The 12,077-nt window shown below is 38.1% G+C and overlaps 1 protein-coding gene across 2 annotated transcripts in view; it reads right to left on the bottom strand.

The window, feature by feature from the left end:
* Slc9a6 (solute carrier family 9 member A6) overlaps window positions 1-12,077 on the bottom strand; it is a 75,354-nt gene that overhangs the window by 39,326 nt on the left and 23,951 nt on the right. For both annotated transcript variants that reach the window (XM_045140452.1, XM_004653993.2), the window contains one exon: window positions 6,957-7,062. In XM_045140452.1, coding sequence (XP_044996387.1) covers window positions 6,957-7,062 — 106 coding nt within the window. The remainder of the gene's footprint in view (window positions 1-6,956; window positions 7,063-12,077) is intronic.

Genomic DNA, 12,077 nt, shown 5'->3' with positions numbered 1-12,077 from the left:
AATTCAAGACTCATACTAATGATTATTTTATTCTTTAATCACTAAAATGAATAAAAACACACGGAAAACATGATGGGTCTTCTCTTCTGTCTTGGAAAAATGCTGGCCTCTGGAGTGCAATCTTAACTCATTTTTTCCATATCAGGCAATATTTCATCCCAAGGAATAAACATTTTTATGAGTATATAGTTTTAAATCCTAAGAGTAATACAATATATGGTTTAAGGGAAAAATCATCCCATCATCTAATTACACTGACAGATGCATCTTATTCCCCTTCTCTATATATTCCTCTTTTTGTTATATGCACACCATCTCATATTTAGTATATTCATTATGAGTATATGGTTTTAAATTTGGCTTTTTAAACATCAATGACAAGAATTATATGACCAAGATATTCAAGAATTCAAAATAGTAGCATAATTTATTTAGCAATTTGCTCATTCTTAGGCATTTAAAAGTTGCTTCAGTGTAGAGCACTTGCCTAGCAGTATGTAAAAGGCCCTTTGTTTTGATTCCTAACATCACAAAAATAAAAACATAAATTGGATTTCAAAAGTTGCTTCTATAATAGTGTGAAAGGGGCTGGTGATATGGCTTAGTGGTTAAGGCATTTGTCTGAGAAGCCTAAGGACCCTGGTTTGATTCCCCAGAACCCACATAAGCCAGATGCACAAAGGGGCACATGCGTCTGGAGTTCATTTGTAGTGGCTAAAGGCCCTAGTATGCCCATTCTCTCTTTCTATCTGCCTCTCTCTAACACACAGAGAAATGAATGAATGAATAAATAAAATAATTTAAAAAGAAGTAATAGATACAATTGACAGATTTTAAAAAATAGTGTGAAAGCATCTTTTTGATTTTTTATATATTTTGGAATACTTCTTTAAGCTACAATACAAAAACATAGTATTACCATGTCTACAGATACTCAACTGCTTCCACACAGGTCTCCATTTGTAAAGATAAATGTGGCAATTACTTCTCCCTTTTTCAAGGTAGTGTCTTGCTCTAGCTCAGGCTGACCTGGAATTTACTATATAATCTCAGGCTGGCCTCGAACTCTCAGTGATCCTCCTACTTTGACCTCCCAAGCGCTGGGATTAGAGACATGTGCCACCATGTCCGGCTTTCTCAATTTTTTTAAAAATCATTATACCCACTGGCCTAGATGTTCTACTTTTTAAAAGTATCCTATATAACAACAAAAAGTATCCTAGAAAATTACTCCCCAGGATTCAGAGATTCAAACACAAATATGCTCACTGCAAGGTAAGTTTTAATACCTTGATATTAACAATTGCCAAATATTGGGCTGAAGGTATAGCTTAGTGGTAGAGCACTTGCCTAGGTTCCATCTCTATACATCATAAAAAGACAATCTATTAATAAATGTAAGATTGCTGAAGTAAATTTGTAGTACAACCATACAGCAGAATAAGAGACACATTATTCTAGTATGATGTCCAAGTGAAAAAAAAGTCACAGAAAAAAATGTCTCTAGTACTCTGCCTTTTGTGATTTAAAATTAATGTTTAAATGCATGTTAATGGCCTCTGGAAAAAAGTCTAGGTGAAAAACAAAACTGGTTATTTCTGAACTTTCAAGAATTTCCTATTTTAACATCGAATACTTTGAATTCTTATTGGAAATGTGCATTAACTTTATTATATTAATGATAAAAAGAAGATGATTTCAATGTTGAAAACAATATATAATATAAATGGTCCAGTTCAATTATGTCAGGGTTTTTCCAAATCTGAACCTATTACTACTTGGGGAGTGATACCTATTTGCTTGGCGCGGGGATGGGCAGAGGTGCTGTTATGTATACTGAAGGCCTCTACCCACTAAATACCAGTAGCAATCCTCTCCCATTCATGGCAACCAAGACATCTCTAGACATTGGAAATATGCCCCTCTCCCGCCCCCAGGAGCTACCCTCTGTAGCTTAGAACTACAGAATGAGATCCACATCAGCCTGTGCTAGTGAGACACTACCTCAAAAAAAAAACAAAAAATGGTCCAGGCGTGGTGGTGCACGTCTTTAATCCCAGCACTCAGGAGGCAGAGGTAGGAGGATTGCTGTGAGTTCGAGGCCACCTAGAGACTACATAGTGAATTCCAGGCGTGGTGGTGCACGTCTTTAATCCCAGCACTCAGGAGGCAGAGGTAGGAGGATTGCTGTGAGTTCGAGGCCACCTAGAGACTACATAGTGAATTCCAGGTCAGCCTGAGCCAGAATGAGACTTTACCGTAAAAACCAACAAAAGCCTATTTGTAACAATTCCATCTTATTTGCCAAACATGTAAGAATGGTCACTATTTTACCATGTATAACTCTGGCCACTAGTAAAGTTAAACAATTGGCCATGTTTATTTACTCACTATATTTACTTGTTCATAAAATATAAATGACAGCAAAAATATTTAAAAGTATTGTGAGTTTTGGTTCCCATGTTAATTATGACATAACCACTCAGCAAAATACTACACAACTTATACTTTAACTATATCAATATTTACAGACATACCTTATAAATCAATGCATGAGAAAATCAAATGGAAAGTATTGTAACTGTTTTTACAAAAGGACTACTAAAGCTGGACATGTTGGCACACTCTTGCAATCCCAGAATTTGGGAGGCTAAGGCATGAGCTTTGAGGCCACCCTGGGCTCCATAGCAAGTTCAAAGCCAGTTCTACTAGCTACAGAGTGAGACCCTGCCTCAAAAAAAATGTAAGTGGGGGGGCTGAAGGGATGGCTTAGTGATTAAGGCATTTGTCTGCAAGGCCAAAGGACCCAGGTTCGATTCCCCAGGACCCACATTAGCCACATGCACAAGGTGGTGCATGCATCTAGAGTTCGTTTGCAGTGGCTAGAGGTCCTGGCACACCCATTCTCTCCCTCTCTCTTTCCTTCTCTGTCAAATAAATAAATAAATAAATAAATAAATAAATAAAAATATTTTTAAAAGTGAGGGGGCTGGAGAGATGCCTTAGTGGTTAAGGCGCTTGCCTACAAAGCCAAAGAAAGGACCCAGGTTTGACTCCCCAGGACCCGCATAAGCCAGATGCACAAAGAGGTGCACGCATCTGGAGTTCATTTGCAGTGGTTGGAGACCCTGGCACACCCATTTTCTCTCTCTTTCCCTCTCTCTCTCCCTTCCTCCCTTCCTGCCTATTTGTGTGTCTCTCTCTCAAATAAATAAATAAATAAAATATTTTTAATGTAAGGGCTGTAGAGATTGTTCAGTGGTTAAAGGCACTTGCTTCAAAAGCCTACTGGCCTGGGTTCAAGTCCTAAATACCCACCCAACACAGAGCCAGATGCACAAAGTGGCACATGCATCTAAAGTTCATCTGCAGTGGCAAGATTTCCTGGTGTGCCCATTCTCATTCTGTCTCATTCACTCTCTTTTTATTTCTCCTTACAAAAAAAATATTTTAAAATAGTTCAAAAAAGCAATTGCAGGCTGGAGAGAAGGCTCAGCAATTAAAGGTGTTTGCGTGCAAACCCTGACAATTTGGGTTTGGTTCTCCAGTACACATGTAAAGCCAGATCCACAATGTGGCGAATGTTTCTGGAATTCGTTTGCAGTGGCAGGCAGCCCTGACATGCCCAAGCCAATTCTCATCCCCCCCCCCAACCTCTCACTCTGCAAATAAATAAATAAAAAGTTTTTTTAATAAAATAAAAAGATTTAAAAATAAATATGTAAATTTCAAGAAGAGTAACAAACACAATAATTGCCAACCTAAAGGCATGCAACAGAAGTAAAGTATAGCTAGTATACGTTAGAATGCATCAGTGGGGAATGAAAGATGATGATCAATATATCACTGAACACTCCCATGTAGTGACCTCCCATTGACAGCAGCATTAGTTATCCTCTAGCTTTTAGATGGGAACTTACACAACTCTACTAAGATACTTGCACACACATCTGACAATTCCCCTGTTACAATGACATTCTCTAGGCATAAACCTTTTCCATGAAGGTTGTACCTGAGGATGTAATAAGTTAACTTATTTCCTATTAATTCAGAAAGGTACTAGCTATGTGCCATCCCTAAGAAAATGAAGAAAGGAGTCACTGAAATCACTTTGTATAAGGCTTTACTCTCATAGAGCCCTGCTTGAGAAGGGCGGCAGTAGGAGTGTGGCTTTTTGTGAGAAACTTTATAGAAAATGCTCTGTCTCTTTAACACATTTCTACTGATGTGAATACTACACAGCTCAAACTCAATGTTTTGTTTTGTTTTTTCCTTTAACACTGGACAAATGTTAAAGTTGTAGGAAACAGGTTGTTTTATTAATGGAAAATCAAGGCACCGCATACATTAGTTTAAGATAGGAGCAGAACAGAACATGGGTTGTTTTTTGTTTGTTTGTTTACTCTTAATCCATTAGGGTACTGATAAAAGGACACTTATCAGTAAGACAATTTATAGTAAAATAATTGTCTAGGATATACAATTGACATTCAAATGAACATCTATACCTTTTTGTCTTCGCTTACTTCTAGTGATTTCATATGTACCACAAATCTCAATGAGCTTTATAGTTTCATGTTTTTAGAACACATCGATTAAAATTATACTATCCATTTCTTCCTCCCTCCATAAAGTATACAACTTTTATTTTGCACCTATCACCAATAAAGGTACTTTTATTCAGCATTGATATCAGCTGCAGCCTTTGGGTTTTACTCCCTAAATTGGGATTATATCAATATTTAAAAACTGCAAAAACTCCTGACAATGAAAACAGCATGGAGATGGTAAAATATACATATGCTGCGTTTACAAAAAAAAAATCGATTTGACATTTAGATAGTTATTGTTTTCCACATCATTTCAATGGATTGGTGTTACATCTGGAAGGGATTTCTCACATTGTAGTGAGACAACAGCTGCAGTCAGGCTTACTACTTAACTTACTACTCTTTCATAGTTAACAAGGGAGAATTTAAGGAGAGATATAAAAATAGAGAAAATGAGAAGGACTTTTACTTCTTGCCTGCAGAAACTTTCAGTAAAGGCAACTGTCCACAGGATAACATATTTCCTTATTTAATAATAAGTAGGCAGGACTGAGTTCCTCAGAGTTTCCAAACTGTTCTTCTACCTGTAGACACCTTGTAATAATACACAAGATATTTCTGAATTATCAAAATTGATAAAAAGCTGGGGCTGGGTGTAGTGGCACATGCCTTTAATCCCAGCACTCGGGAGGCAGAGGTACGAGGATTGTGGTGAATTTGTGGCCAGCCTGAAACTGCACAGTGAGTTCCAGGTCAGCCTAGGCTAGAGCGAGACTCTTCCTTGAAAAAACAAAAACCAAAATACAAACAAAAAAAGCTAGCTGTAGAGATGGCTCTGTGGTTATGGTACTTGTGTGCAAAGCCTGAAGACCTGGGTTTGATTCCCCAGTACCCACATAAACCCAGAAGTACAAAAGTTGTGCATGCATTTGGAATTAGTTTGCAGTGGCTAGTGGCCCTGTTGTGGCTGCCTATTCTTTCTCCTCTCTCTTCCCTGTCTCTATCTGCTTACCAATAAATAAATAAAAATTAAATACACACACACACACACACACACACACATCGAATATTCTATTGGTAAAGCTATAGGGAAACACTCCATAACTTGGTGGTTAAAGTATAAAGGGTTATGATCCCCTGACACACAATTTGCCAATGTTTAATACAATTATAATTGCATTTATTCTTTGAATCACTCACTAACATTACTTCTAAGAATTGATCCTTCCATATATCTATGCATGGATTACATAAAGAAAGCACAAGATTAAGCATTACAACACTGTTTGGAATAGCAATGGATTAAACATCCTTCAAGTGTCCAGCAATAAGAGACTAAGCAGAGCTAGGCATAGTGCCACATGCCTTTAATCCCAGAACTCTGGAGGCAGAGGTAAGAGGATCACCATGAGTTTGAGGCCACCCTGAGACTACAGAGTGAATTTCAGGCCAGCCTGAGCTAGAGTGAGAACTTACCTTGAAAATTTTTAAAAAAGAAGAAGAAGAAAAAGAAGAAAACTCTCCTTTTTGCTATAAAAACATACAAGATTATACCTATGTTCTCACATACACACATATAGAGGCTACTTTCAAAATAAGAAATGAGAAGCTGCGGTTGTAGCTCAGTAATAGGATGCTTGCCTAGTTTGCCAAATGTCCTGGGTTCAATCCCGCAGCATTGCAACAAATAAAAATAAAAAAGAGGCAAATAAAATACACGTTAATGGAGCTGGAGAAATGATTTAGTGGTTAGGGTGCTTGCCTGCAAAGACTAAGGGCCCAGGTTCAACTCCCCAGAACCCATGTAGGCAGATGCAAATGGTGGCATCATGCATCTGCAGTTCATTTGAAGTGGCTAAAAGGCCCTGGCATGCCCTCTCTCTCTCTGTCTCTCAAAATAAAAGATTAAAAAATACATATTCATATCTTAGTTACCTAAATAAACACTAGGATAATAAGGAACAAATAAAAATGCTTAGCATTATGGAGCTAGAAAGACAGGAAAATAAGGACTAGAGTAAGAACATGATTTTTGTATAAACCTTTTTAAGTAGTTTTTCCTTCTCATCCATGTGAATACATTATCTATTAAAATTAAACCTAAGTAAAAATACTCATGATGTTAAAACATAATACAATTGCACAGACACTAAAATCATCATTACGTTAACAATATTATACAGACAAAACTAATAGAGGAAGTGCCTAGCATGTTTACAGCAATTTCTTTTAGCTTATGGGACTACACAACTTTTCTTCCCTGCATTTTCTAAACAATTTTGTCAGAGGGCAGAAAGCCTCATTCTTGCAAATTTTTCTACTTAAAGAACATTTTATTCATAAGTGAATTTCAGCATCTAGGACCCTCAGTCACATTCAGAGTACAGTGAGAAAATAAACACTTACGAGGATAGCACTATGGCAACAGCATCATTGAGGACACTTTCACCAAAAAGAAGTGCATAGAGTTCAACATCAACTTGAAGCTCGTGGAATATGGCAAGAACAGTAACTAGCAAGGAGAAAGAGTCAGAGAAATGTTTAGACATTATGAATGTAACATATCTTACACAACAGCTGATTATAAATTATTTAAAAATTTGCCTATTCCTTTTTAATATTCTCTTACCACAATAAAAATTTAGCAATGTGATTTCAATATTTGCACACAGTTGGATATATCCAAAAACACTGGAAAAACAACCTTGGAGGCCTGAATTGGCCTTCATTTTTTTCATACAAAGGTTAATAGTCTAATTTTGTACATTTATTTTTAATGCATTATTGTTATTATCAACATATTTTGTATGGATACATCATATGTTGGTACCCTCTTTTCCTTTCCTTCGTCCCTGTCCCCATTCCACCGGGGACCATGCTCACTAGGGTTGCAGGTATTTCCTATAGGGTTGTGGATTATGCATTGTGGGAGCAGCAGTCAGTTTTTTTAAATAAAGAATATATTCATAAATTCATATAGACTGAGAAATAACTAGTCTTTAATGCAGAATTGTATGAAAAGCATGTCCTCCTGCAACCACCCCCTTTTCCTTGGAGGTTTACAACTCACTGCTATTTGACTTGCAAATTTCAAACATTCTCAGTTTAGTAAAAACAGTACAAAATGAAAACATAAGTTTAGTTTTGGGTTGGGATAAAATATATAACAAGAATAGTAGTTGCATATGTAACTGAAAGAGAAGCCAACTACAAGGATATACCAGGTTAAAAAGGAAGGAAAACACAACAAATCCTTCTTTTAGGGAAGCAAATAGATTAGAATTCTGAGAATATCAGATAAGAATGAGAAGTTGCATGATAATTTTTATTGCTGAGTCACATATTATTCACCCACTAAGTGAACCCAAGCAGGCATGAAAGATTAATATAACCAGAGATGGGACAGCATTTTCATATGCCAAACATAAAAACAGGAAACTTGCATTTTAAAAGATATAATTTCTACTGCAATGCACTGCAGCTGGAATATACTGATTCCAAAGCCTACTGAGAGAGAGAGCGAGGAGGGTGGAGAAATTCTTTAAATTTTTGAAAAGAAAAATCTATCCTTCAACCTTCTAGAAAGATAACAATTGTAAAATAATAGACTTGGAGCAAGTGCTTACATAATTGAGAAAAATACAACCATCCAACTTTATATAAGCCAAAGATTATTGCTTGAGCAGAAGACTGAAGTAATGTAGGCAGTCTAATGGCTAAAATTTCCCATGGGCTTCAGAATGTTAAGAAGCTTGCTTCTGATGAAAGACAAAGAGTCCTGAGACCACTGGCTCCGTACAAAAACCATCCTACTTTCATACTAATAATGGGGCCAGCTACAAACAGTAAGGGCTGACAGCCTTGGTGGTCTCGAAGGGAATGATATAGTTTCTAGTTTTAAAAATGTTAAACTAGGGCTTGAAATATGGTTTAGCAGTTAAGGCACTTACCTGCAAAGCCTAAGGAACTAGGTTCGATTCCCCAGGACTCATATAAACCAGATGCACAAGGTGGTTTGTTTACAGTCATTGGATGCCCTGGCATGCCTGTTCTCTCACTTTCTCTGCCTCTTTCTTTCTCTCAAATAAATACATAAAAATAAAAGATTTTTTTAAAAAAATGTTAAACTAAAGCCAGGTGTAGTGGCTCACATCTGGAATTGCAGCTCTGGGGAGGCGAAGGCAGGAGGATTGGCATGAGTTTATGGCCAGCCTCAGCTACATAGTGGGGACTACCAGGCCAGTCTGAACTACATAGCAAGACTCTGTTTTGAGAAACAAAACAAACTAATAAACTAAGCCAGACCAGGTGGCTCAGACCTGTAGACCCAGCAGTCTGACTGGTAAGAAGGATTATAAGTTCAAGGCCTGTCTGCTCCACAGAGTGAGTTGTTCAAGGCCAAACCAGGCAAAAATAAATAAATAAATAAATAAAAATTGTTTCACAAATAAAAAGTAGAAAGAGGGTTAAAGATGAAGCTCAGGCATGCATTCAATACCCAGCACTACAAAAAGTAAAAATGTTCAACATAAGCTCTCAAAAACTGACCCTCTAGGTTTTCTTTTTGTTTTGTTGGCTTTTAGTTTATTTGAGACAAGGTCTCACTTCATACCCAGGCCACAAACTCTCCAATTCTCCTTTAGCTTGCAAATATCAGAACTATGGGCATGTATGACCACACCTAGCTCTATATTTCAAAATCCTCTCTCATGGCATGCAGAACACATTTTCCTCCTTTCCTTCATGCCTTATGTTATAATACTTAACACAGGAATTCAAAGATAAACTTAGGACCCTACCTTTAACTGTGCCAGATGAAAATTAAAGAAGATGATTAACTTACAAGGTCAAAAGATGAAACAGAATGGACGGGCATGGTAGCGCATGCCTTTAATCCCAGCACTGGGGAGGCAGAGGTAGGAGGATTGCTGTGAGTTCAAGGCCACCCTATGACTACATAGTCAATTCCAGGCCAGCCTGGGCTAGAGTGAGACCCTACCTCGAAAAACCAGAAAGAAAGAAAAAAAGATGAAACAGAATAAACTTTCAAAGTCTGAACTCATAGTAAAAGAAAATCTTTTAAATTTATTTTTATTCCCTCTACAGAAAACATGGGAAATACTTCAAGCCAAAAAAAATACACACTGACTTCCTACAATCTGTGTCGAAGGTTCTTTTTATGTATAAAATTATTTAAAGTCAATGAATTTATATTTAAGGGATTTCACATGATTCCTTCACTGCCATTCGGGTCACCTTAGTTCCTCCAAAGCTAAAGTTCAAGATTTCTTCAAGATAGCCCCTCCATTTGTTTATTTTGGAGAGAGAGAAGTAGACAGAGAAAAAGGTGAATAGGGGCACACCATGGCCTCCTGGCACTGCAAATGAACTCTAGATGCATGTGCCACTTTGTGCATGCACCTTTAGGTGGGTACTCGGGATTTGAACCCAGGCCATCACGCCTTGCAAGTAAGCACCTTTAACCACCGAGTCATCTCTCCAGTTCCAAGATAGCCCCTTTGATAAAAAGAATTCATAAAAAAGAATTCATGCTTAATCCAGTTATGTAATCAGCCCACAATGCTTTCTTTAAATTTTTATTTATTTGAGAGCAACAGACAGAGAGAGAAAGAGGCAGAGAGGGAGAAAGAATGGGCATGCCAGGGCCTCTAGCTACTGCAAACAAACTCCAGACATGTGCGCCCCCTTGTGCATCTGGCTAACATGGGTCCTGGGGAATCAAGCCTCAAACTGGGGCCCTTAGGCTTCACAGGCAAGTGCTTAACCACTAAGCCATTTCTCCAGCCCCCCCAATGCTTTTGTAAAAATATTTATTTTGCCAGACGTGGTGGTGTAAACCTTTAATCCCAACACTCAGGAGGTAGAGGTAGGAGGATTACTGTGAGTTCAAGGCCATCCTGAGACTCCGTAGTGAATTCCAGGCCAGCCTGGGCTAGACTGAAACCCTACCTTGAAAAACAAAACAAAACAAAACCAAAAAATATTTATTTATTTATTTATTTGAGAAAGGTAAAAAGAGGCAGACAGAAAGAGTATGGACATGTCTGGGCTTCCTGCCACTGCAAACAAACTCCAGAGGCACACATCACTCAGTGCATCTGGTTTTACATGTGTACTGGGAAATCAAACCCAGGCTGTCAGGCTTTTAAGCAAGTGCCTTCAACCACTAAGCCATCTCTCCAGCTCCCACAATGCTTCTGTGCTATTTTTTATTTATTTATTTATTTATTTATTTATTTATTTATTTATTTATTTGAGAGAAAGAGGCAGAGAGAGAGAGTGGGAGTGTCAGGGCCTCCAGCCACTTTAAGTGATCTCCAGATGTACGCACCCCTTTGTGCATCTGGCTTATGTGGGTCCTGTAGAATCAAACCAGGATCCCTTGGTTTTGCAGGCAAACACCTTAACCACTAAGCCATCTCTCTAGCCCCCTTCTGTTCTTATTTTATGTCCATATGATTTAAGGACATACTTATGGCAACTTCAAAGTTCTCTATCTGAGCTCTTTGGCTCTAATTTCTTGAAGCAATTTACGGTCTGCTTTAGGCTGATCTGTCTGGTTCTCAATTGGTGACACACCCATTTCTTACCATTAGTTTAGATCAGGAATGCTGCAGATCCATAGGTTATGCCAATGCTATGCTGAAACAAGTATCATCCATTCACATTAAGACATGTATCTTTAACTCCACACCTCTCGTTTAATATGGAAGCCTTTAAAAAGGCAGTCTTTATGGGAGCTGGACCTGAGGAGATAAACGACCCAGTGCACTCCACCCTGGCCCCAGCTGAAACCACAAAGGAATTGGGGAAATGAGCAAGAGTGCTGCTTTCTCAGTGAATCTGATATCAGCACAAGAGTGAAGGAGACAGACACTGAGGACACTCAACACCCACCAAAGCAGAGATCCAGAGGCTTGTAAGTACCCATCACTGAAGTAGACTTAAAATGCTTCAAATGAGCATGGCTCAGGGAATTTTGCAGAAGAGGGGGTAGAAATATTGTTAGAGCCACAAGTTGGGACATTACACACAGAGATATTGCCTCCCTGACCCCATAATGCATGACCCACAATCCCCATGGGGTTGTCCTGCATCCCCAACAAAGAAGGCCTCTTCAGAAAAGGGACAGAGAGGAGGTAAAGGATGGTACCAACATGTGTTGTTTATATACTAAGTATGTCCATATCTAATGAAAAAGGTGGTCTTTATTTGTCACATAAAAATTGTAATGCTGACTCAATTCATCTTTAATTTCTCATTGTCTATGCTTTTAAGTTTTCAGCTACTTATTCTTAGAATCAACCTTCCAAATATTGCCTTGAACAATCTTGAATACAATACTCCTTATAAGTATCAAAACTCATACTGCCTGGGCTGGGCATGGTGGTACATGCCTTTAGTCTCAGCACTTGAAGGCTGAGGTAGGAGGATTTCCATGAGTTCCAGGTGACCCTGGACTAGGGTGAGAACTACCTCAGGAAAAAAAAAAAAGAAAGAAAGAAA

The sequence above is a fragment of the Jaculus jaculus genome, chromosome X, assembly GCF_020740685.1.
Source record: "Jaculus jaculus isolate mJacJac1 chromosome X, mJacJac1.mat.Y.cur, whole genome shotgun sequence".
Taxonomy (NCBI): Eukaryota; Metazoa; Chordata; class Mammalia; order Rodentia; family Dipodidae; genus Jaculus; species Jaculus jaculus.
This window is presented reverse-complemented; position numbering and strand designations above follow the sequence as displayed.